The sequence below is a fragment of the Wickerhamomyces ciferrii genome, contig 00206 (assembly GCF_000313485.1).
Source record: "Wickerhamomyces ciferrii WGS project CAIF00000000 data, strain NRRL Y-1031 F-60-10, contig 00206, whole genome shotgun sequence".
NCBI classification, from domain to species: Eukaryota; Fungi; Ascomycota; class Saccharomycetes; order Phaffomycetales; family Wickerhamomycetaceae; genus Hansenula; species Hansenula ciferrii.
The window spans coordinates 52915-79420 of NW_011887534.1; the positions used below are offsets into that span (position 1 = coordinate 52915).

General features: G+C 29.1%; 10 protein-coding genes across 10 annotated transcripts; 5 read left to right on the forward strand and 5 right to left on the reverse strand.

Annotated features, from left to right (window-relative positions):
* Nucleotides 1-995: 995 nt before the first annotated feature.
* Nucleotides 996-3245, forward strand: SGV1 (cyclin-dependent serine/threonine protein kinase SGV1; the record flags this gene model as incomplete). Its single annotated transcript, XM_011274186.1, has 1 exon — nt 996-3245. One exon carries the CDS (start codon nt 996-998, stop codon nt 3243-3245), a length of 2250 nt encoding a protein of 749 aa, XP_011272488.1.
* Nucleotides 3246-3966: 721 nt separating this feature from the next.
* On the forward strand, nt 3967-8598 carry SNT2 (DNA-binding E3 ubiquitin-protein ligase SNT2; the record flags this gene model as incomplete). The annotated part of the gene is made up of 1 exon (XM_011274187.1): nt 3967-8598. One exon carries the CDS (start codon nt 3967-3969, stop codon nt 8596-8598), a length of 4632 nt encoding a protein of 1543 aa, XP_011272489.1.
* A 74-nt stretch (nt 8599-8672) lies between these two features.
* LEA1 (U2 snRNP complex subunit LEA1) lies at nt 8673-9398 on the reverse strand (the record flags this gene model as incomplete). Its single annotated transcript, XM_011274188.1, has 1 exon — nt 8673-9398. One exon carries the CDS (start codon nt 9396-9398, stop codon nt 8673-8675), a length of 726 nt encoding a protein of 241 aa, XP_011272490.1.
* Nucleotides 9399-9633: 235 nt separating this feature from the next.
* THI6 (bifunctional hydroxyethylthiazole kinase/thiamine-phosphate diphosphorylase) lies at nt 9634-11211 on the forward strand (the record flags this gene model as incomplete). The annotated part of the gene is made up of 1 exon (XM_011274189.1): nt 9634-11211. One exon carries the CDS (start codon nt 9634-9636, stop codon nt 11209-11211), a length of 1578 nt encoding a protein of 525 aa, XP_011272491.1.
* A 132-nt stretch (nt 11212-11343) lies between these two features.
* On the reverse strand, nt 11344-12330 carry CBP3 (Cbp3p; the record flags this gene model as incomplete). Its single annotated transcript, XM_011274190.1, has 1 exon — nt 11344-12330. One exon carries the CDS (start codon nt 12328-12330, stop codon nt 11344-11346), a length of 987 nt encoding a protein of 328 aa, XP_011272492.1.
* A 297-nt stretch (nt 12331-12627) lies between these two features.
* On the reverse strand, nt 12628-16252 carry BN7_5254 (Imitation switch two complex protein 1; the record flags this gene model as incomplete). The annotated part of the gene is made up of 2 exons (XM_011274191.1): nt 12628-16119; nt 16250-16252. The coding sequence occupies 2 exons, from the start codon at nt 16250-16252 to the stop codon at nt 12628-12630; spliced, it is 3495 nt and encodes a 1164-aa protein (XP_011272493.1).
* A 381-nt stretch (nt 16253-16633) lies between these two features.
* On the forward strand, nt 16634-20212 carry BMS1 (GTPase BMS1; the record flags this gene model as incomplete). Its single annotated transcript, XM_011274192.1, has 1 exon — nt 16634-20212. The coding sequence occupies one exon, from the start codon at nt 16634-16636 to the stop codon at nt 20210-20212; it is 3579 nt and encodes a 1192-aa protein (XP_011272494.1).
* Nucleotides 20213-20993: 781 nt separating this feature from the next.
* Nucleotides 20994-22352, forward strand: BN7_5256 (uncharacterized protein; the record flags this gene model as incomplete). The annotated part of the gene is made up of 2 exons (XM_011274193.1): nt 20994-21183; nt 21673-22352. The coding sequence occupies 2 exons, from the start codon at nt 20994-20996 to the stop codon at nt 22350-22352; spliced, it is 870 nt and encodes a 289-aa protein (XP_011272495.1).
* Nucleotides 22353-22554: 202 nt separating this feature from the next.
* Nucleotides 22555-24247, reverse strand: SAR1 (Arf family GTPase SAR1; the record flags this gene model as incomplete). Its single annotated transcript, XM_011274194.1, has 2 exons — nt 22555-23084; nt 23620-24247. The coding sequence occupies 2 exons, from the start codon at nt 24245-24247 to the stop codon at nt 22555-22557; spliced, it is 1158 nt and encodes a 385-aa protein (XP_011272496.1).
* Nucleotides 24248-24707: 460 nt separating this feature from the next.
* On the reverse strand, nt 24708-26216 carry DIT2 (putative cytochrome P450; the record flags this gene model as incomplete). The annotated part of the gene is made up of 1 exon (XM_011274195.1): nt 24708-26216. The coding sequence occupies one exon, from the start codon at nt 26214-26216 to the stop codon at nt 24708-24710; it is 1509 nt and encodes a 502-aa protein (XP_011272497.1).
* Between the last annotated feature and the right edge of the window lie 290 nt (nt 26217-26506).

Consider the following 26506-nt stretch of genomic DNA (forward strand, 5'->3'; position numbering starts at 1 on the left):
CACTTGATAACTTCTGGAACCAGCACGAGTGTTAAAGAAATAGCTTTGAAAGCACGAGATCTATCAATATCACCATTAAGTATTTTTTGTTATTTGATCTTTTGAAATCAATGAATCTCATAATTTCTTTGAAGTTTAACTTTTCAAAACCTTGACATGAGCATCATCTATGGTAGATGATTAACCACCTTATACAGCAATTTCAAAAGATAATGACACATAAGATAGAGCCCCATCAGTACCACTTGTATTTCTTTCATTATTGTATCTTGAGAAACAATATTCAAACCAATAAACCTATGAACATGTAGACACTCAAATTGATAATACCAATCAATCTCGGAGCAAACTTGAAAGTCCATCAGGTTTTACCTAATTTTGATGAGACAATCTACTAATAGCCAACATTATGTGAAATAAGAATTGAATGTTTTGTAACTTCGATCCTTCAATAAAAGTTTCAAGAGATGAATTGTCCAACTATCAAAAATCATACCAAATTCAGCTTTGCTCATATTTATAAATTATTAATTTAACATTCATTCAACGGACTGCTGATTTAAAATTGATTCATGGTGCAATACCCTCACTATGAACATATGATAAACTCATGATAATAATCATACTATCACGATTCCTTTCCAAACCAAATTGAAATTGATTTGAATCAAAATGATGGGTATTAATTATTGTTGTTATAATCGCCCGCGATTTCCACAAAATTTACCCGCCCTTTCCAAATTATTTTTTGAGAAGTCGCGATTTTCTGAGTAAATTGAAATTAACAACAAGTAAAAACAGTGAATAATAATAGAGACAAGTTGGAAAATCAGCGGTCTTTTTCTAACTGAAATCAACTGGCGTGGTGTTCTATAGGGTTTATTTCATTTATTTAATCCAAATTCTACCTCTTTTTCTATTTGATTCCTTATCTTATTTGTTTGCTGATATTGAGAAAAATAACAAGAAAAAAAGCCAGGCAAATTAAAGTCATTATGAGTCTAGATAACCAACAACAACAATTACAACAACCATTACCACCAAAATCACATCTTGCCACTCCAAACATATATTCTCCAAGCTCTACTCCACTATCACATAGATCCTCTCCTGCTCCACCAAGATCAAAAGAATTCCAATTCACTAAAACCAAAAGATATTATGGTGTCGTTAAATTAAACCAGTATAAAATATTAAAACAATTAGGGAAAGGTACTTTTGGTGTTGTTTTCAAAGGTCAAGATCGTACCAAAAACCACTATGTTGCCATTAAAAGAATCATTAGACATTCAAAGTCTGATGGTTTCCCAATTACTGCTTTCAGAGAAATTACTATATTAAAAGAATTACAAGAATCTAATAATAATAACAATGATTCAAATTCTTCTGAAAATATCATTGAATTACTAGATATGATTCATGATAGACCTGCTCCAAATGATGACTATGAAAATTATGATCCAAATAGAATTGATCATAAAATACGAAAAGATTTTTTCATGGTTTTCCCTTATATGTCATTTGATTTAACTGGGATATTAGGAAATCCTGATATTAGATTAAAAGAAACTGATATAAAATCTATAATGAAACAATTATTAAAAGGTATAAATTTTATTCATTCCAAAAATTTCCTTCATAGAGATATAAAGGCTTCAAATATCTTGATTGATGTTAATGGTATAGTTAAAATTGCAGATTTTGGTCTTGCAAGAGATTATATTGGTCCAATTCCAACTAAAGCTTTACCAGGTGGTGGTAATCAACCTTTAACTGAAGTTGTTATGACAAGATGGTATAGAGCTCCTGAAGTTTTATTTGGTGATAGAAATTATACTACAGCTGTTGATATTTGGGGGATTGGTTGTGTATTTGGTGAATTATATGAAAGAAAACCAATATTACCAGGTAAATCTGATTTACAACAAGTTTATGATATTTTCCAATTAGTTGGTGATGCAAATTTAGAAAATTATCCAAATTTAAATATGGATAAAATTAATGAAAAAAAAATTATTTTAAAAAATTATGAACCAAATATTTTTAAAAGATTTAAAAATTTAATGTTACCTGAAGGTATTGAATTATTAAAAGAAATGTTAACTCTATATCCAATGTCAAGAATTACCGGGGTTGGTGCATTAGATCATCCATACTTCCATACAAATCCATTACCAACTGATACTGTTGATATTAATTTTAATGAATGTCATGAAGCTGATATACCAAAATTTAAAGAATTACAAAAAAATCAACAACAACAACAACAATTACAAAAACCAACAAATCCATTAAGTAGAAGACCACCACCATCATCATCCATAATACCACAAAATAAAGCACTGCCAATAAAACCTCCATTATCTGCAGGATCTATTCAATCAGGTCCTATTCCACCAGGTCCAACAGGTCCAGTGGCAGGTCCAATTACATCAAACTCAATTACTCAACAAATAAATCAACATATAAATCCACAATTAACAAGACCAAGATCAAATTTCATTAAAGATAATAGACAACAAAGATCTGCACATCCACAAGATTTAGAAACTCCACCTCCTGTACCTTTTAACAATAATAGTCATAATCATAACAATAATAATAATAATAATTTTAATCATCATAATAATTATGGTAACTATGGTGGAAACCAAGGTGGGTATCATGATTATAGATCAAGAAATTCAAATAATCAACAATATAGATCAAGAAATTATGGAAATTATGGAAATAATAATAACGGAGGTGGTGCAGGTAATTGGGGGAATTCAAATAGTTTTAATGGATATACAGGTGGATATCAAGATGATTTCAATTCAAATCCAAAACCAAACACAATTCCAAACACAATTCCAAATCCAAATCCTAATCCAAATCCAAATTCAAATCATATCCCAATACCACCAAATCGTAAACAACAAGAATTAGAACAACAACAAACCCAACAAATCCCATCTAAAAGACCATATCCAAATCCAAATGAATTAGATCAACAAGCACAAGTTTCAGGACAACAAGATATAAATGGAAATGGATTACCTAAATATTATCCAACTGATAAAAATTTTAATAATTCTCATATATCAAATTTATCAAATTTAGATCAAAGTGGAGGATTACAAAGGAAACAACGAAAATATTCAAATGATCGTTATCAAAATTATGGGAATCATTATGGGAATAATGGAGGTGGTAATAGAAGACCTTATAATAATAATAATTTTAATGGGAATTTGAATTATTAATAATTTAATTTACTCATTTTAATATGGCTTCAATTTTTACTATCCTATTTTTCCCGTGTTTTTTCTGTGTTTTTTTTTTGCACTTGTGTCTTTTTTTTTTCTCTGCTTAAGACTAAAAGAAGATATTCATGATGGCTATTTTAATTTATTTTATGAAGAAATGAACAACAAATCATTAGTACTATTATATAAGTTTATATAAACATATTTGAAACATAACTAACTATTGATCTAAATGGTCTCTGAATCTGGGACAAAAAAGGCTATCTATAGCCCACGACATACAATTAATCAAAATATCATAGACCGACTCTATATATATCACATACAATCATGGACATTTGTATAATTGAATATAAATAATTTAAAAAGTTTTGTATTGCACTGCGTCCCGTAACGATTTTCTTGCTTATATTAAAATCAAATGAAAGGCCCAAAAAACCAAAAACCCAAAAAACCAAAAAAATCAATTTTAAGAAAACTACTTTTTCATTTTGGAAAACAATATTATTGACAGTTAAATCATTGAATTTAATGAGTTAAAGATCCAAATTGTGTCTTATTAGATATTTTATCATCCATAGTCATTCAGCGCATCAAAATATTCATCAAATCATTAAAAAAACTAGAGAAAAAACGCATCAAAATTGCATCTTTCCCATTGATTAATTAGTATTAATATAGCTAAAGAAGTTGAGCGGTATTTTGCAATTAAATCATAATGGCCTCTTCCAAGGACACAACAATGGATGATCTTCAACTCACACCAAATGGTTCTAGACCAAAGAGAAGAACAGCTAAAGTGGACTACACTGAAAAGAAAGATTATGAATTCGATCTACCCACTGGTTCCGATTCTTCTCTTAAAGACCAAAGAGAAACTTCAACAGAAATTCCTGATTCTAGTGGATCTAATGGTTCAGGGAAACAACAAGGACAAAAGAGAAAATATGTGCGTAAGAATCAACAGGGAACTTCAAGTGCTGGTTCAGGTACCACTACAAGAGCTGATACTCCTATACAAAACGGTGATGAAATAAATGATGGTGGATTCCCAATGAATTATCAACCTAAAATTAAAGATCCTTTCTTTTCTCATATTTTGGATTTACAAGGTGCTGTTGTTAAAGATGGTATTGAATTACAATTATCAAATGGTTTTAAATTGTTTAAAGATGATAATATTTATTTGATTTGTGAGCCTCCTGGTGAACCTTATTATGTTGGTCGTATTATGGGATTTGTTAAAAATAAACAAAATCAGATACAGAGTCAGGAGGAAATCAAAGGGGAAAATGATGATAATGAATTGAAAGTCAAGACACGAAAGAAATATTCAGTGATTGAACCTGCTGAAGGTTATAAATTTAAAATTAATTGGTATTATAGAGCAAGAGATATTTCAAAACATTCAACTGATTCAAGATTACTATACGCATCAATGCATTCAGATACTTGTCCGCTACAATCTTTCAGAGGGAAATGTGTTGTTCAACATAAAGATGAAATTGAAGATTTTGAACATTTCAAAACAATACCAAATCAATTTTGGTTTGATAAATTATTTGATAGATATATGATTAGATTCTATGATGTATTACCTACAAAAAATCTTACAAGTTTACCTAAAAATTATCATACTGCACTAATGAAAAGATTTGGTTATATATTTGTGGAACAAGGTAAAAGTAAAGATATGTTACAATCACCAAAAAGTTGTGCCAAATGTAATCAATGGTGTAATCATAGTGATTCAATTCAATGTTGTGAATGTAATGAAATGTATCATATGCTTTGTTTGGATCCTCCTTTATATAAAAAACCTGCTAGAGGTTTTGCTTGGTCTTGTATCAATTGTACCAAAAAATTAGAAGGTCAAAAATTATTACCAAATACTGAGATAAGTAAAGAAGATGACAATGTTAAGAATTCCAACAATCAATCAAATAATTCAATAGAGAAAAAATTACCATCATATGAAGAAGCTGCTATAGTTTTTTTAAGAAATGATTCTGATTTAAATCAACAAGAAAGAAGAAATCAAGAAGAATGGAGTTATAGATACTTGGGTATGCATGCTAAATTAGAAGATGCCTTAGACTTACAAGATCGTCCTTATCCAAGAGCCGCTTCAAGATTAGGTCCTAAGAATCAATTAACTGGGATTCATGACTGGTACGATCATATTGTGGAATATTATGATAATTCTCAATTAGATGAACAATATCAAAAAAATAATGTATCATCTTCATCTTCATCTTCAAAAAAGAAAAAAATCGATGGTAGAAGAAAACAAGGTAAAATTTCATCTGAAGAACCTGAAGAGGATTTAAAACCTTTAAAAGTACCTAAAGAATATGAAAATATGGATCCTTCTGATTTCCCTCCATGGTTACAAGAAAGACCAAAAGGTTATATTGAAAGAGGTGGTGAAGATACTGTAACTTTACAATGGAAAATGCCAGAACATCTTAATGATGTTGATGATAATGAAATTAATGATAAGATTGATGAATATATTAAGAAAGCTGCACCAATTGCTGAAGCATTAGATTTATTACCAAATACACCAAATTTCATGGATAAAATTCTTAAAAATTTATTAGATTCAAATTATGATTTTACAAAAGCTGAAACTTTAAATAAATTAATAACAAGATCAAATTTAAAAGAACCAACATTTACAAATGAAGAAATTAAAAAATTTGAAGATGGTGTTAAAGAATTTGGTAGTGAATTATATCCAGTTGCTCAATTAGTTAAAACTCAACCAGTTTCAATGATTGTTAGATTTTATTATCTTTGGAAAAAAACTAAAAATGGTCATTTAATTTGGGATAATTATGAAGGTCGTAAAAAGACAAAAGCTAAGAAAAATTTAAATGAAGAAGAAAATGAAAATCAAGACTTAGGTCATTCAGCTGATGATTCATCTTATGATGTTAATAAATCTTCTAAAAGGGAATTTCAATGTAAACATTGTAAAACTAATGAATCAATGATTTGGTTTAGATCTCCAGGTGCAGCTACACAAATTCTTACAGAAGAAGGTGAAATAATTGCATTATGTATAAGATGTGCAAGATTATGGAGAAGATACGCAGTTATTTGGGAAGAACCAAATGAAGTTTTAAGGAAAACAGGTCAAAAAGGTGGTTATGGTTGGAAAAAAAAATTAGAAAGTGAATTAATGGATGATTGTAATTTAATTTTAAAAGCAAAAGCTGAGTACGTTTCTAATAATGGTGATGTTTCAAGGAAAAGAAAACAACCTTCAGTGGAACCAGTTAATGCTAGTGATACTAGTACTAATACTACTAATAATCATACACCTATTAATGAACCTGTTAAAAAAGCTAAAGTGGAAAATACTAATACTACTGCTACTGCTAAATCTATTAGTCCTTCACCTGAGAAAAAATCAAATATTAAAGAGAAAAGACAATATAATAAAAAACAATCAGAACAAGCTAAAGATGAAAAACCAGAAATTTTAGTTTCTACGATTGTGGCAGAGAATCCACATGTTAATTTACAACAATTAATAACTGAACGTTATTATCATTTAACTTCAAATATTTATAATTCAAGATTAAAATTTCATGAATTCCCAAATCAAAGATCTCCATTAATTGCTCAATCTTCATCAAAATTAATTAAACCAATAACAAATAATAAAAAATGTGCAGTTTGTCTTGAAGATAGTGAACCTTCAACATCATTATTTTGTTATGGATGTGGAATTAATTTACATCCCCAATGTTATGGTATTGATTCAGATGATGTTAAAAATCCATTTGGTAGTTATAAATGGTATTGTGATCCATGTTCAAATTCTTTAAATCCATTAATTTCAACAAATTATAAATGTTGTCTTTGTGGAATTTATCATAATGATGAAATTATTAAAGCTGGTTTGAAAAGAACAAATGATGGTAAATGGGTTCATATGTTGTGTGCATTAATGAATCCTCATGTTAAAATATTGGATACTGGTATGTTACAACCTATTTTTGGTATTCAAAAGGCAATTGCACATAAATATAAAGAAGGTAAAAATTCAAAATGTTGTGAAATTTGTAACATTCCAGTTACTTTAAAAGAAGCACAACAACCAAATAATAAGACACATATTGGATTTAAAATTATTACAGAGAATAAACCTGATAGTAAATGTATTAAAATTGGTAATATATTTGGGAAATTAACACCAATTGTTATTTGTGAAAGACATGAAATTACATCATTAAATTTTGATTTTATTTCATTTACAACTGAAGTTAAACGTTATAAACAATCAAATGTTGGTACAGCTTTACAAGTTTATATTGAGGATATTAAAAAACCAAATCTTAATGGATTAACAGGGGTTCAAGGTAGATTTGCTGAATTTCAAGATTCATTAAAAATTTTACAAGATTCACAAATTAAAATTGAAGAAAATGAAGATGAATTAAATGAAGATTCAAATAATTCTAAAAATTGTGAATCATGTGGTACCAATAAAACATTAAAATGGATAAAGACAAAGAATGGTAAAAAATGTTATAATTGTGATGTTAAAGATCAAAATGATCAAGATGTTGAAATGAAAGATGTGAATGATGATGATACTATTGATTCAAGAGATAATGATGAAAATGTTTATGAAAAAATTGTTGAAATTTCAAATGGTGAATTATATGGACAAAATTATGGAATTATTGATTATAATGATCATGTTGATAAACCTGCGGGTGCAGATGAACCAGAATTTTATGAATTTCAAGCAACACCTCAACATCAACAACAACCACAACAATTACCATTTAAAAATGGGAAAGTTTCAGAATATAGATATTATCCACCACCTCCATCAAAAGAAGAAGAATTATTACCAAGTATGATGAAATTATCTAAAAATAATAATGATTCATCATCATCAAATTATTCATCTATAGATCAAGTTCAAACTTTAAATACCCCACCACCAGTTCTTAGATCTCAATTAGAACCAAATAGTGGGTTGGCAACTCCAACACCAAGTAAGATTATAAGAAATGAAATTTCAGATAATTCAATATTAAAACATCCATCAGTTTTAGCATCGAATGTTGTTACTAAGAGTGATGAAATTAATAAACATTCAATTAAATCAATAATGAATAATGAAGAACCAATAAAGATTGATAATGTTGAAAAAGAAGTAAAAGAGGAAGCTAAAGAGGAGGTTAAGGAAGAAGTTAAAGAGGGAGCTAAAGAAGATGTTGAACAAGTGGGAAATGAACAAGAAAAAAAGGAAACTGAAAAACAGAAGGAAAAGGAAGAACATGTTGAAACTAAAAAGATGTCAATCAATAATATTCTTGGATAAATAGATAATTATATATAGACTATGTCAAACGAATGTATTACGTTAACTTGTTATGACCCAATGATTGTATTTTTTTACACACGTTTTATATAACCATTTCTTAAAGCAGTTTCAATAGTATCGATTTGTCTTAAAGAAGTTGCAGTTTTCAATTCTTCTTTTAAAGCAATTCTATCTTCTTCAGTTAATTTCTTTAGTATGGTGTGGACTTGTTCTTCATCATGATCTATATCTATATCTTCATTGTTGTTATTATTGTTTATATCATCATTGAAGAAATTTGAATCAATTTGATTTATATTTGTTATTGAATCACCAAATAAATTTTTGGCTTGAGTTCTTTCAGATTCTTTAATTTTATTAAAATCTAAGATTTTTAAACTTGGTAACAACCATATTATTTTCAATCTATAATTATCCTTTTGGCTGATTGGATTATTTAATAAATATAAATTCTCTAAATTTTTCAATTCTTTCAATGGTAATAAACTCTTAAAATTTAAAATTTTATTAGAAACAAGACTTAAACTTGTTAATTTTGGTACTGTGGTATAAAAATCATCTTGAATATTTTGAATTCTATTCTTTGCCACCAATAATGTTTTTATTCTAGTTAATTTAGGTAAATTACCTAATATTCTTAAATCATTATCTGTAAGATCTATAGCTTCATAAACATCTTTAATCACTGTGAAGTTTTCAATCATTGGGGCTTTTTTCCCTCTGAGACTTAGAGTTCTTTCATGGTCTGGATTAAGGAATGATGGAGCATCGAGGATGATATTTGGAGTGAATCTCATAGTTCTAATTGTAGTCTTCAATTAGGTTTTCAATGGTTTTTCCATAGTTTGGTGATGTTTTTGTTTTAAATTTTTATGCTTTTAGAAATCTATAAAGTTTTGATTTGCGCAACACCGGTGTTTTATTGTTAACGAGTATAAAAGAATATTGAAATTGTATAAAAACTGATGGATTTCTTTGATTTTTGGTGATATTTTCATTGTTCAATCAAGTTTTAATCAGTATATTACCAGAATGACACAAAACGTTGATTACTCGCTCTATCTTGTGACCAATGCGGAAATGGTCCCTGAAGGGTATGATTTCCTAGGTCAAGTACAAGCAGCAATTGATAATGGAGTCACCATTGTTCAATTACGTGAAAAAGAGATTGATACAAGAGAATTCATCAAAAGAGCTCAAGCTGTTCATGAATTGACTCGAAAAGCAGGGATCCCTTTGATTATAAATGATCGTGTTGATATTGCATTGGCTATTAATTGTGAAGGTGTTCATGTTGGTCAAGATGATATGCCTGCAAAATTAGTTAGAAAATTACTTGGACCTGATAAAATCATTGGTGTTAGTGTTGGTTTTGCTTTTGAAGCTAGAGAAGTAATTGAAGAAGGTGTTGTTGATTATATTGGTGTTGGTCCAATGTTTGAAACTAATACAAAGAAGAATATGAAGAAATTACCATTTGGTCCATTAGGTGTTCGTGGTGTATTGAAAGTTTTAAGAGATGAAGGTGGTGATCATGTCAGAACCGTAGGGATTGGTGGTATTAATGATACTAATGTTCAAAGAGTATTGTATACAAGTGCTATCCCTGGAAGATCATTGGATGGTGTTGCTGTTGTATCGAATATCATGGCTAATAAAGATGCTGCAGGTGCAACTAAAAAATTAAGTGAATTGATTCATTCAAGTACTAGGGACTTATACATTACCAATAATCAATATCCAATAGATTATATAAAACCTTCCACCCAGATCATTCAAAATGTTATTGATATAAAACCAATGATTCATCATATTACAAATAATGTGGTAAAGACATTTAGTGCAAATGTAGCATTAGCAATTGGTGCATCTCCAGTAATGTCTGAAGAAGTTGAAGATTTTGAAGATTTTTCCAAATTCCCAAATGCTGCATTATTATTGAACATTGGTACACCAAGAGAATCTGAGATTGATACTTATTTAAAAGCTGTATCAAGTTATAACAAGAATGGTAATCCTGTTATATTTGATCCTGTGGGAGCTGGTGCTTCAAAATTTAGAAAAGATTTAGTTAAAAGAATTTTGAATTTAGGTTATTTAACAGTTATAAAGGGTAATGAAGGTGAAATATTCACTACAGCAGGTATTGATAAATTAATGAAAGGTGTTGATAATGTTGGTAAGGAAAAACAAGATGTTGTTATTGAAGCTGCTAAAAAATTAGCTATAAGTACAAGATCTATAGTTGTTGTCACTGGTGAAAAAGATATAATTGTTGATGGTTGGTTATCAGGTGAATATAAAATCCCATCAGATGTTAAACAAAGAGTTGTTACTATAAAAGGTGGTCATAAATTAATGGGTGGTATTACAGGTTCTGGTTGTTCATTAGGTAGTGCTATATCTGCATATATTACTGCAAATAGAAATGACCCATTTTTAGCTGTTGTTACTGCAGTGGCTCTTTTCAATCAAGCTGGTGGTATTGCTGGTAAAAAAGTTGAAAATGAAGGTACTGGCTCATTTATTTCTGAATTTTTAAATCAATTGAATAAAGTTACAATTGAAAATAAACCAGAAAATTGGAATGTTGTTATTTCATCAGTTTGAAACTGTGTATATAATCTACATGAATAAAAACCATATTAACTTTAGCTATTTATTAAATAAATCGAATATCATAAAACTTTATATACAAAACCACAGACAAACACACTATACTATACTCCTCATAAATATATACTAATTTTCATAAGATAATTTACTTTTTTCACTTGGAATTGGTTTTTTACCATTAATTTCAAAATTATATTCTTCATTAGCTCTTTTTAACATTTCAGCTTCTTGTTCTGGAGTAAATTTCAAGATTAATTCATTTGGTGAAACAAATTTAAATTTACCAAATGCAAAATCTCTATCAGACATTTTAGATAAAACATATAATTGACCTCTAACATATTTAACCATAGCTTCTAAATGTGTTATATCAACATTTTTTTGTGCATTAAATAAATTTCTCCATAATGCTTGAGCTAATGTAATATCATCTGTAGCGAAAGCTTCATCATATGAACAAACTAAACCTCTTAATTGAGAATTATAATCTTTTAAATATTGATCCGATATTCTACTTGAATTAACATTCATTTCATCAGCTAATCTTAATTGCATATCTCTAAAGAATCTATCAACTAATTTTTGTTGATAATTACGACCATATTTAAAAGGCATAGCTCTCATTCTAACTGAAAGCATCCATTGATGTAATGCAGTGATTTGAAACCATTGAGAAAAAGTTTTAGGTAATTTAATATCTTCATAGAAAAAATATGCAGTATCTGATAATGGTTCATCTTCAAATTGTAAACCTTGTCTTTTACATTCTGCATAATAAACAGAACCTGCAATTGGACCAGCTCTAACTTTATCCATATCAATCATTAATAATTTAATAACCCATTCACCAATGTTTTTAGCATATGAAGGTAATTGATAACCTTGTTGTTCATATTTAGAGTCTGAAAGTAGAGGTCTTTTCTTTTTTGGTTTAACAGGTGCTTTATTTTGTGGAACTTCGATATCTAAAGTTGATGAATTTGCAATTTGTGATGGAGAACGTTTATCTATAGTATTTAATGGTTTTGGTTGTTGAATAAAACTTGAATTAGCTCTTGTTTGTCTAAGTATAGCGAAAACTGGTCTTTGGTATATATTCGATATTCTTAACATGATGACTATAGTAAATCTATCCTTTCAAAAGATAACTCCTTCTTCTTTCTTAGTCAACTCCTTTAAAACTAGATCAAAATACTTCTTTTTTGTTTATACGCTTAATTTTTTTTACCAAAATTTAATTTTCTTTTTATTTGATGACATAATCACAAGCGCAATTATTACGTAACTCGTGATAATTTTAAATACGCGGTTTTTCATTTGATAATCAAATAATCAAATAAGTACAAAATAGATTTTATTTTTATAATACAATAACTTGTTCATTTTTCTTTAGATGATTATACAAAACAACTATCTTCTTGATCTCTTGGATCTTGGAACAACTTTAACAGGTCCTTCATAATGTGTATGACCTAATGATTCAATTGCACTTTGATTAACCCAATCTAAACAACGTTGAATTTCATTAGATTCTTGTAAATTTTCTAATTTTAATTCTAATTCTTCCTTTCTTTGTTTTTTATCTTGATGTTCTTTTATTTTACGCTTTTTAGCTTCTCTTTTAGCAATTCTACGACTTGGTTTGGATCTTTCCCTCTTGGCTTTTCTTTCTTCAATACGTTTTCTAATTTCTTCCTCTTTACGACGACGTTCTTCTGCTTGTTTTTCAGCTGCTGCTATTGATCTTCTAGTTCTTGGTTGTTCTTCTTCTTCAGCCATACCTAAAAATTCAGGATCTGCTTCTGAACCAGTTTCACCTTCTTCTCCTTCACTTTCAGATTCTGATGATGATTCATCTTCAGTTTCTGATATAACAATTTCTTCAATTGTCTTGACTAATTGTTCTTCATCTTGTGATTTTGAATCTAGTTTAAGAGCTTTACGTCTTGATTTAATACTTGAATTAATTTGATCTTTAACAAAATTTAATTCTTTTAATAATTTAACTTCACGATCACCCCATGGATTTAACCATTTAATTAATTTTTCAACATCATCAATAGTATCATAATATCTCCAATGTCTTGTTGTTAATAATGGATCTGGATTTTCTTCAATTAATTTTCTTTCAATTGATGATAAATTTCTTGTAATTGCTCCATATTCATCAACCAATGTACGATTATCTTTAATTGATTTAATGTTTTTATTTGATGATTCAAATTTTATTTGAAACAATTTTTCTGTTGATTCAATGAAATTTATTGGTAATGAATTTGTTGATGAAGATTCTTCAGTAATTTCATCTTGTGTTTCATCTTGATCTTTTGTTTCTTCTTTTGTTTCACCATTTTCTTTGGCTTCAGTTTTCTTATCATCTTTGTTATCTTCGTCATCATCTTCATCTTCATCCTCATCATCCTTTTCTTCTTCAGGTTTTGGATTAAATAAATCATTCCATTCTTGAATTTTTTCTTTTGTTAAACCAAATTTCATCAATCCATCTTCATCAGTTGGACCTTGAACCCATAATCTACCCATAAGATAAGTCTCACTTAAAAATTCATCATCTTCATCTTCTTCATCATCTTCATCATCATCTTGTTCAACTTCATTATTTTCTTCATCACCTGATCCACCACTACTTTTACCATTTCCAAGATTTGGTAATCCATTATTTTCAAACCACCAATAACGATTAAATAATCTATCTTTACCTAAATATCTAATTCTTTGAACATCTAATTCAATAATTTTTTTCTCTAAATTTTTTCTTTGACTTCTTAAATCTTCAGATATTTTTAATTGTGCAGTTCTTGAAGCTAATAAAGTTGCATATTTTGGATTAGTTTTAGCAATTGATAATTCTTCTTCTGTTGGTTCTTTACTTATACCAGTTCTTCTTCTTCTCTTTTTTGGATTTGTTTCTGTTGATTCTGATGGTTGTGTATTATTTTGTTCTGAATCTTTGGCAACTGGTGTATTACCTCCATTACCAACACCATTATTACCTGTTGTATTTGTATTTCCTGCACCAACTAATTCTCTTAGTTCTTTATCAGTATTTTGTGCTTTTTCAAATGCACTTTTATATTCTCTAAGTAATTCTAATCTTTCTCTTCTTAATTCAGTTGAATCACTCATACATTTATCCAAAAATTGCCTTATTATTGGTGAATTAACAAGTAATGAACATAAGATATTTAAAGCTTTAATTCTTAAATTGATTGATAAATTAAATGTAAAATTTGATAAAATTGCATTTGGTGAAACTGTAGAATTTAATGGTGCTAAAATTCCAAAAATTTCATTTATAATTGATTTATAATCTTTAATATCTCTTACAAGATCTAAAACACCTAATAAAATTATTTGCCAATTTCCATCTTTAAAATTACGTTTTTGTAAACGTTCTTGCCATGAAATACCTCTATATTCTAAATATTTCTCAACATCATGATTTTCTTCCTCTACAGATTCTTCTTCTTCTTCTTGGTCTTCTTGTGTTTCTTCTTTTACTTCTTCTTGGTTATCTTTTTCATCTTTAACTTCTTCCTTGACATCATTTGTATCTTTTGAATCACCATTTTCAGATTCAATATGAGATGCATCACCATTTTGTTTTAATTCTTCAGATTCACCTTTAATTTTAATTTTTGATTCATCATTTTCTTCAATTTCAATATCTTCAATATCAAAATCTTCAGGTAATGTAATTGTTAAATCTGTACTTTTTTCAGTTATGAAAGCTGATAAAACAGCACAAAATATTTCATTTAATAATGTACATTGTTTATTCTTATTATTCCATTTCATTGCAGTTATGAAATCATCAAATGTAAAAGTATCCAACATCAATGGTGATCTATAAACATTTAAGAAAGTCCAACTTTCTAAAGCTTCTTGTATAACATCATCAATAATGGTTATTTTTTGTGGTTTTGGTCTTGTTGTTAATGATTCAACAGGTTGTGATAAATCTTCTTCTATAGTTCTTTTAGGTGGTGGTGTTGCTTCTTTAACTTTGAAATTAGCTTGTCTTCCAGGTTTATTTGTTGGAGCTGGAGCTATGTTACGTAGTTTTGATCCCGGTTGTACTGGAGTTGATTTTTTATCACCAGTAGCAGGTTTAGCATTATTTTCACCCTTTGGACGAATGGTTTGAGGTGGTTTCCTTTTAGGAGTTGGTGGTTTTTCTTTAAATTGAGCCAATTCAGGGGGTAATTCAGTTGGGATTCTAAATTTTGAAGCATATTTAGATTTAACAATCCATGGTGCACCAATTTTTGGAGATCTTGAAACTGATAATTTAATAAAAGTCTTGACAAACCATTTAGTAAAATTATTTCTATCTCTTGTGATTTGTGATTCATCAACCACAACTTCTAATCCATTATCAACTCTTGAAACTCTATATTGACAATATGCAGGACGGTGATTATTATTAGCATCCACAACGGCATTGAATTTAGCCTTTTCTCTAATGATACATCTAGTTTTGAAATCATTCTTGTAATCATTCAGTCTGATCATAACAGTTTCACCTGGGTAATAATCATTTTTGAATGTGGTATAAACGTCATCAACCAATTGATCAATTCTTGGAACTGTGCTGAATTGTAAATGTCTCAATATTGGTTCTTTCAGATGTTCAGGGAAATTCTTCTCTACAATCTTCATTTCTTTTTGTTCTGATTCATAAGCTTCAAAAAAAGTTAGACATGAATTACCAGTGATTTCACAAACAAATTTCCTAGTGTTATAATAATCTAATCTTTGTAAATAATCATCATAAGTCAAGAACCATTCTCTCGTGTATGGAATATACCAACATTTGACATTTAGATTTTCTGGTAACGGTTTTGGTGGTGGGAAAGGCACCGGTTTCCTCTTGTAGAGCACCTAATCAAAATTCTCGTTAGTATAATCTAATCGTATAATCCAAGTTGTTTATTCCATGGATCAGGTGGACACAAGTCCACCTGATCTTTGGGAATAAGCGCCAAATCAAAACACAACAGCAAATACTTACCATTTTCTAAGCAGCTATTTTGTCACTATGAGCAAACGATCCACTATCAACAGCACCAACAAAGCAAGCAAAGTTGTTGTTCTAGCCAGGAATTATATAGTTTAAACCAGCTTCAACGCGCTTTTTAAGGAAAATTTGATTTTTTGATGTTTGAATTTTGAACGTTTATTATCAAGTCGGAACTCAAAAAAACTTTATAAGCACAGTCACGTGAACAGAGATCAAGAGATCCGACCATTTTCGCGAATTTCGCGAACTCATCTCATGCAGGAAAAAAAAAAAAATTATATACGCATTTAAACAAAATTTATATGGTAAACAGACTCTTGTGATTAGATTAATAGAATTGTTGTGTTGGAAGACTAGTCGATTGCAGAGTTGAAGATGGACGGTCAACAGTCAAACAAGTCCCATAGAGGGCAGACCAACAAGAACACTGCCAAGAAGAAGCTTCATACACAAGGTTTCAATGCTAAAGCATTTGCAGTGGCAGCTCCAAAGAAGCTTGAACGTATGGCTAGAAGATCTCATGATGTTAATGAAAGAAAATTACATGTTCCAATGGTGGATAGAACTCCAGATGATGACCCACCTCCAGTTATTGTCGCTGTTGTTGGTCCTCCAGGTACTGGTAAAACTACATTGATTAGATCATTAGTTAGACGTTTAACAAAACATACATTAAGTGAAATTAAAGGTCCAATTACTGTTGTTTCAGGTAAACGTCGTCGTTTAACTTTTATTGAAGTTGCTAATGATATGAATTCTATGATTGATGCTGCTAAAATTGCAGATTTAGTTTTACTTATGGTTGATGGTAATTTTGGTTTAGAAATGGAAACTATGGAATTTTTAAATATTGCTCAACATCATGGTATGCCTAGAGTTCTTGGTGTTACTACACATTTAGATTTATTTAAATCTCAAGCAACGTTAAGAACTTCAAAAAAAAGATTAAAAAGTAGATTTTGGACTGAAGTTTATTCAGGTGCTAAATTATTTTACCTAAGTGGTGTTATTAATGGTAGATACCCAGATAGAGAAATCTTAAATTTATCAAGATTTATATCAGTTATGAAATTTAGACCTTTAAAATGGAGAAATGAACATCCTTACTTATTGGCTGATAGAATTACTGATCTTACACATCCAACATTAATTGAAGAAAATAATAAATGTGATAGAAAAGTTGCAGTTTATGGTTATTTACATGGTACTCCTTTACCTCATGATAATGCAAGAATTCATATTGCAGGTGTTGGTGATTATACTGTATCATCAGTGGAAAAATTACCAGATCCTTGTCCAACTCCATATTTTGAACAAAAATTAGAAGAAATTGAAAGAGAAAAACAAAAACAAGCTATTGAAAATGGTGAACCAATGGCTAAGACAACAAGAAGACGTAAAAGATTAGATGATAAGCAAAAAATCATTTATGCTCCAATGTCTGATGTTGGTGGTGTCTTGGTTGATAAAGATGCTGTTTATATTGATGTTGGTCAAGCTTCTTTTGTTCCAGGTGAAGAAAAAGGTGTTGGTGAACAATTAGTTACTGGTTTACAAAGTGTTGATAAAACAATTGATGAAAGATTCCAAGATGTTGGTTTACAAATTTTTTCCAATGGTGCTAAAACTAATGGTGATGATTATAATGAAGATGAAGAAGATCAAGATGAAGAAGAAAGTGAAGAAGAACAAGAACAAGGTAAGAACACTGGTAGATCATCAATGCGTAATCCAAGAGTCTATGGTAAACCATTAAACGAAGAAGATGATGCTGAATTAAATTCAGATGCTGAAGATGATAATGATGAAGGTGAAGATGCAAGAAGAAAATTAATTGAAATTGATTTCAACAATGATCAAAATGAAGATCAATTTGAATTAGAAGAAGCTTCAGAATTAGATGATGATGAAGAAAATGGTTGGAGATCTGCTGCTTCAAGATTACAAGGTTCTGTTCAACGTAAATGGGATATTTCTAAAATGTTATACTTGAATAATATTGAACCTGCAGATGTTATCAAGAGATGGAAACAAGAAGATATTGAAGAAGAAGAAGATGAAAGTTCTACTGAAAGTAATGTTGGTAGCGATGAAGAAGAAGATGATGATGATTTCTTCAAGAAAAAGACAGATTCCATAGTTGAATCAAAAGAAGATAAATTTATTCCAGATTATCCAAGTATTGATGAATTAAAAGAAAAATGGAATGAAGATACTTTGAAAAAATTACAATCAAGATTCTTTGTATCAGCCAAGAAAATCATTAATGATAATGATGAAGAAGGTGAAGGTAATGGTGAAGATGATGAAGAATTATATGGTGATTTCGAAGATCTTGAAGCTGAAGGTAATGAAGAAGGAACATCAAGTAAAAAATCCAACAACAATGATGATGATGATGATGATGATAGTGAAAATTCAGATGAAGGTGATGATTTTGCAGATTTTGAAGCTGAAGAAGAAAAAGGTGATGAAGAAATAAGTGAAGGTGAAGAATCTGAAGAAGAAGCTTTTGATCCATCATTATCCCTGGATGAAAGACGTGCTTTGAATGCTAAAAAGAAGGAAAAATTAAGATTACAATTTGAAGCTGAAGAAGGCGGTAAAGAAATTGGTACTGAAGATCCAGAAAATGAAGAAGATACTTGGTATGAAATTCAAAAAGCCAAGATGGCAAAACAATTAGATATCAATAAAGCTGAATTTGAATCAATGGATCCAGCAATTCGTGCAAGAATCGAAGGTTATAGAGCTGGTTCATATGTTCGTCTTGTTTTTGAACAAGTTCCACCTGAATTAATTGAAAATTTTAATCCAAAATATCCATTAGTTTTAGGTGGGTTATTACCAAGTGAAGAAAGATTTGGTTATATGGATGCAAGAATTAGAAGACATAGATGGCACAAGAAAATTTTAAAATCAAATGATCCATTAATTTTATCATTAGGTTGGAGAAGATTTCAAACTTTACCAGTTTATACTACATCAGATTCAAGAACAAGAACAAGAATGTTAAAATATACACCAGAACATACATATTGTTCTGCCACATTTTATGGTCCTTTAGTTGCACCAAGTACAACATTCTGTGCGGTGCAAGTTGTTGCTAATAGTGATACAACTGGTTCATTTAGAATTTCAGCTACAGGTGTTATTGATAAAGTTGATAGTTCAACAGAAATTGTTAAAAAATTAAAATTAGTTGGTTATCCACAAAGAATTGAAAGAAATACTGCTTTCATTAAAGATATGTTTACTTCATCATTAGAAGTTGCAAGATTTGAAGGTGCACAAATTAAAACAGTTTCAGGTATTAGAGGTGAAATTAAACGTGCAATGAGTAAACCAGAAGGTAATTTTAGAGCTACATTTGAAGATAAAATTATTATGAGTGATATTGTTATCTTAAGAACTTGGTATCCAGTTGGTGTTAAGAAATTTTATAATCCAGTTACTTCACATTTATTAAATGATCAAAGTGAATGGAAAGGTATGAGATTAACTGGACAAATTAGAGCAGCTAATAATATTGAATTACAAAATAATAATGATAGTTTATATTCAAAGATTGAAAGACCTGAAAGACATTTCAATGGGTTAAAAATTCCAAAATCTATTAAAGCTGATTTACCTTTTAAATCTCAAGTTCATGAAATGAAACCACAAAAAAAGAAAACTTATATGGCTAAGAGAGCTGTTGTCTTGAATGGTGAAGAAAAGAAAGCAAGAGCATTAATGCAAAAATTAGCTACAATTAGTAAAGCAAAAGATGAAAAAAAGAAGGCAACAAAAGATGATAAAAGAAAAGAAAGATTAAAAAAATTAGCTAAATTAGAAGAAATTAAATCTGAAAAGGATAAAGAACGTAAAAAGGATTATTTTGCAAGAGTTGGTAAGAAAAGAGGTAGTTGTGGTGGTGATGATGGTGGTGATGGTAAAAAACGTCGTTTATGATTATGTTTTAAAGCCATCGACATGTTTATATAGAATTCCACTAATGAAAACATAATTTGTACATTAATATTATACATATATTGCATTTAGATTGTTTTATATTTGTAGAAAGGAGATTGAATAATGAAGCTACAAGGAGTATAGAAATTGATCAAAATAATAATCAACATCACTGATTGAATCAAATTAATTTAGATTCATTGTGATGCTTTTGTTTATTGAAACTATGGGTTCCACGTGAAGTTTGTTTGTTAACAGTTCAACTATGGAAATTCAAGTTCTCTATACGATCATATTAAATCCCAAGTCTAAATTTATCATTTGAGAACCATAGATCCCTTAAATACTTGGACAATACTGACCTTTATATGTTAAATAAGAAGTGAATAATTACATTGCATGTTGAATCAATTAAAAGTTGTTGAAAATGAGAGGGAAAAAAAGGGAAATTTTGATCTTTTTATACAAAAAATTAGCCGCTGTCACAAACAAATGATTTCACAAATAAAGAATCAGAACGTCATGATGGAATTGTTCATATCTTGATAATAAAAGGGCCAATCAAATCGAATCACTACACGTACAATTACTTAACTCAAAATAACAAAGTAATCATATATTCAATTAGTGAAGATCAATTCCAAATGATCTATATGTTAATCTGAATATCAATCACCTCTATTCTATTAGATTTCTATTTGAATATATCTATTGGTTTGTATATGAAAATCAATAACCCTAGTATTCAACTATGAAATAATTTATAATACATTTAGCTCTAATGGTAACACTGACGTTAGTCGAATCTACAAATAACAAAAATGATCAAAGTACTAATGTTGGTCACAATGGTCACAAAGTACAATTAATATTGGTCACAATGTCACAATATGGCGCAGGTAATAATGAATCAGAAAATGTTTGTGAAAGCAATTGGTTTGATGGTATGGTAATCTCTATAATCAAAAATGGTAAAATGATATTGAATTTGAAACTAAGTGGCAATTTTACTTTTTATATACTTTACAAAATTAGCCGATCATCAAAATAATTAATAGAATTACTATATGTATTACGTAATATATGCGTAATCACTATAATCAATATTATATTCAAAATCATTGAAATTCAACCCCTTACAAGATAGCTATTATGGCTGGGATGGAATTTCTACTTTACTTTCATAGTATTCATTCTTCAATGCATATTCAGCTCAAGATTAAGGGCGCATGAAGGTAAGATTTGCAACATCAGGATTATACTCATATAATTGAGTCCTTTAATTTAAACCTTTAATACTTTCTGTTTAAACCTGCGCAACTTTTAGAGAACAATTATATGTCAAATGTATATAAGAAGCCATGATAACTCCTTCCTTTTGACTTCTTGCCTTTATCTCTTTCCTCACAATCATTCATTTTTAAAACCCAGACTATAATTAACAATGGTCGAAGTCGAAGAGATGGATTACTCTTGTAAAGATACTATAATCAATTCAATAGCTAAAGATGGTCCAGATTCATGGGATGAATATGCTGAAGATGAAATTTTCAATTCAAAATTAAAACATTTAAAACAACTTTGTGATAAACTTTCAAATTCAATAAGAGTTAATGATGATACAGCTTGGATTTATGATTGGCAATTAACTGAAAGATTACATGAATATGTTAATATCATATATCGTGATTATTCAAATAAAAATTATTCACCATTACAGGTAAAATCAATCATTAACCTTTTTGAAGATTTGATGTCTATTAGATTTGATAATGATGTTGATATTATTAAAAATCGTGAAAATGATTATACATCAATTCGTTATAATAAAACCACTGGTCAATCTTATAAACTACATTCCTTACCACCTAGATATAGGGTTAATCCATTTGATACATATTTAGCAAGAGTCTATAAAGGTTTGCATGTCTATATACATATTGGTGATCCAGATTATTTTAATAGACTTGATAAATTGAAAGGTGTATTTGATGTTTATGTAAATTATTGGGCTCAAATTAAGAAATTGGAAAGAAAAGCTGCTGCTGAAAATGGTTCAAATATAATTGAGAAAAGGGAATATGTTTTTTATACAGATCATCCTTGTATTTTGGATGTTTTTAGATATTATCGATACTAAACATTTACAATCAAGGGAAGTGTTCCGTTATATTTAGTCTTCAATAGATGACTTATACTTCATAATATTTATCATGTAGTGTCAATAATTTACATGATTCATATTCATTAGATTAAACATATATTTAAAAAAAAGTTTAAAAGAAAAATCCCAAATCCAATAGTTTAAAAAATAATACTATATTTCATATACATTTCTTTGATTAAATGTATTGAGATAACCATCTAAAACCTTCAGCATAACCTTGTCTCAAAACAACAGAACACATAAAGATTTCAATTGGTCTAATTCTTTCACCTAAAGTAACATTACCTCTACCAGTAGTTTGATAAAGACCTAAAGCTTGTCTAACTTCATTTTCAGAAACAGCTTTTTGTGAATCAATTTTATTACCCAAGATTAAAAATGGAACTTTTTCTAAATCTTCAATAGCTAAAAGAGCATCTAATTCAGCTTTTGATTCTTCAAATCTTTGTGGATCAGCAGTATCAACTAAAAATACAATTCCATTAACATCTGGGAAATAATCTTTCCAAACACGACGTGCTTGTTGATGACCACCTAAATCAAATGTGGTGAATCTAACAGTACCAACTGCTAATTCTTCTGAAGTTGGATGTAAAGTTGGTTGTAAAGTAGCTAATCTATCATTTTTTAACATATGTAATAAAGTAGTTTTACCTGCATTATCTAAACCTAAAAATAATAATTTGGCATGTTTATTCCATAAACCTAATGAGGCTAAGATATCTTGAACTGTGGGAAGTTGTTAGTAATTAATCTTGATAATGGTGATATATTCTGTTCTGATTGTTTATTTATCAATCCTCATTAAACGAGATATCAACATATCAACCCATAACAATCACAAAAACACCAGGGAAACTTGTACAATATAAATACATACACCAGTTGAAAATCCACATTGTAATATTTAATTAAAACTGAAAACAAAAAGTTTCTATTCGATTATAAAATTTCCTTGACAATTGTTTCTTTGTTTTTGTTAATTTTTGACGTATTCGTTGTTCAGTTTTTCTTTATTTTTCTCAGATCATCCAAAAATTCCACATTTCAAGGATTCGCGGGCTTCGTAACCAGCAGAATCAAACTACACATAATTAAAAGGAATATTTATGAACTAAACTTGATTAAGTGCGTGAATATTCTGGTAATGATTCCTTTTCATACAAGTCATTTGCACTTTCAATATCATATATCGAATAAGATCTATGATTCTCTGATTTAGGATTTTCAAACTTAATACTTTTAAAGAGTTTTGACCAGCCCTTTATGAAATCTTCATTGATACGTAACTCTTCACGAGCTGATTTGAGAGGACAAAAGAAATAAACACAATTACGATGAGGTATCGTTCCTTCAATACTAATATAATTTGAACTAGGTTTTTGAATAACTTTACCAACCAATTGATATCGTGAACAATAACTTGAATCCATTGAGTTTGAATAAAAATTCAATAATCTATTGAATATTTTGAAGAATTTGGGGGTATTAATAAATATGAAAATTCTTGGAAGTCTTTCACTATTAATTTTGCAAATATCCTCATCAATATCTTTATCTGGTTTTAAAGAATCACCTGCTCGATTAAAATAAGTCAAAACATCCGAAATTTTCAAGTCTGGTCTCATAAATATTTGAAGGTAATGCGCCCATCCACACCAATCAAAATATGCCTTTATATTGTTGATATCTTCCTTACTCAAAACTTTAGTTGGATGGCTTTTCACTTTTAATTTAACAGTAATCTTTTTGTATTCAATTTTTTGAGGTTCCACAATTTGGAAAATTTCATTTATTTTGTATTGAAAAGAAGTTCTTGGATCACATAGAGCTGCAACAAACCGATCAGATTGATAACTTTGGTACATTTTTGTATGACGTGTACTTTCTTCCACCGACTCCAAACATAACGTTTCAATTAATTCTTTATCTGTCAAATTTAAAAGTTTATGATATCCTTTTGTCTCTGCTGCTAATTAAACCTTCATTTCAGGCAAGTTTGGATTTCCAATAAACAGCTGGGGTTTCAAGTTTTGAAATCACTCAAGTATTGTAATGTTATATAGTTACCGTGAGTAATAGTGAAGGATAATGAAGAGTACTTATATCTTGTCGGTGTCCAGATGTCTAAGTATGAGAATATTTTGATATTTGAATACAATTATCAATACTGAGAAGAATTAAATCGTATTATGGTCGGTCCAAAGTTCAAACGGTACAAGAATAATTCTTACAATTTTCGATGTACTCTTGTATTAACTACAGATATCTGTATTGAAATGAGTATTCAAAGTCATTGTATTGGGCTCTATCGACCTGGATCTATCTTCATTGTGTCTTTTTTGACTCTAATTTCTCAAAATTGATACGTAACATTATTGGACAAATTGGACCAGCAGGTGTTAATTGATCAATCCAAGTTGGATCTAAAGAAATTTTAAAATTTGATACAATATGTTTTAGAAATAATCTTGTTTCGAAAAGTGCAAATTTTTCACCAAGACATGCTCTTTTACCACCATGAAATGCAGCCATTGTACAATTAATCTTGGATGTTTTGTAAAATTTTAACATTTCAGAAATGTTGTTATCATTTGGTATCCATCTTTCAGGTTTAAATTCATTTGAATCTTCCCAATGTGTTGAATCTCTACCTGTAACAAAATTATTATAACCGATATATGTACCTTTTGGAATATGAATTTTACCACCTAATAGTGCATCTTTTGTTGTTTCTCTATTAATAATTTGTCCTAAAGGTGGGAACATTCTTAAAGTTTCAAAAATAAATGCATTTAAATTTATAAAATTTTCTAAATCAATGTCATCATCAATATTAATTAATTCCTCACGTAATTTAGTTTGCCATTTTGGATGTTTAGCTAAGACATATAATAATGAAGTAAATAATAATTGTGGATTTTCATGACCTGCAACCAAGATAATGACTGCATTATCAGTAAATTGCTTTTCAGTGATTAAACCAGCTTGTAAAGCTTCATATAATTTATAACCTGCACTTGATTTATTTGCAAAATTTTTCAATTGTTCATCTTTAACTCTTTGTGTAAAATATTCTCTAAATTTATCAACTTCTTCTTTTGCTTTAATTCTTGATGGAATTGGTAATTGATCAAAAATTGGGAAATTCATATAAAAACTTTTGAAAATTTGTGATTTAACATATTTTAAACGTTGATGTAATTCTTGATTTGGATCATCTAATAATTTGAAATCAATTCCAAGCATTGATTGACAAATATTTTGTAATGAAAATTTTTGTAAAAAATCACCAACTGGTAATGATTTGGAATTTAAATCTGAACCAATTGAATTATTAATTAATTCAACTAATTTCATGGCATTTTGGTTAGTTGATGATTTATCCGGGAACTGAATACTATTTGTTATAACACTTCTATAAAGTTTCCAAACTTCACCATGTGCACTAATAACATTATCACCAGTATAACGAGATAAAACAGCATAAGGAATTTTTTTATGATTCCCACTTTTAGCATATAAGGCTTCATTTTTGAGAATGATTTGTAAATATTCAGGTTTTGTAACTAATATATTCCATCTTGAGGCAAAATAAATCTTAACAGCACCATATTTATCTAATTTATCTTTTAAATAGTATTCATAAATTTGTAATTGATCCATAGAGGTATAAGCACCTAAAAATGAAACATAAAATGGAATAGTTGGAATATTTTTAGGGAAATTAATTGGGGGAAACACAATGGTGATTATTAAATAAGTTAAACCAACCAAAGCAGCTAATCCAGCAATATGACCCAATGAATCAGTATTAATATCTTGAAAAAATGACATCTTTATGACCTATGAACACCAATTCAAACCAGCTAAAAAAACAGGTAGCAATAGCAAAGCATCATGAGCCAATGATAACCAAGAAGGAAAGGAAACAATCCATTTATATCATGTTTAATTTTAGTATCTTCTCATGTCTATTTCTTGGACCCTGTTGTGCCATTCTTGTAAATGGTTGGTAGATCTCAAAAACTTCTCAAGTAAATCTCCGATACAACAAAATCAACACAATCAAAACAATGAAATCATCGAAATCATCAACGAAACCATAAAGAGCTAGGAACAAAATG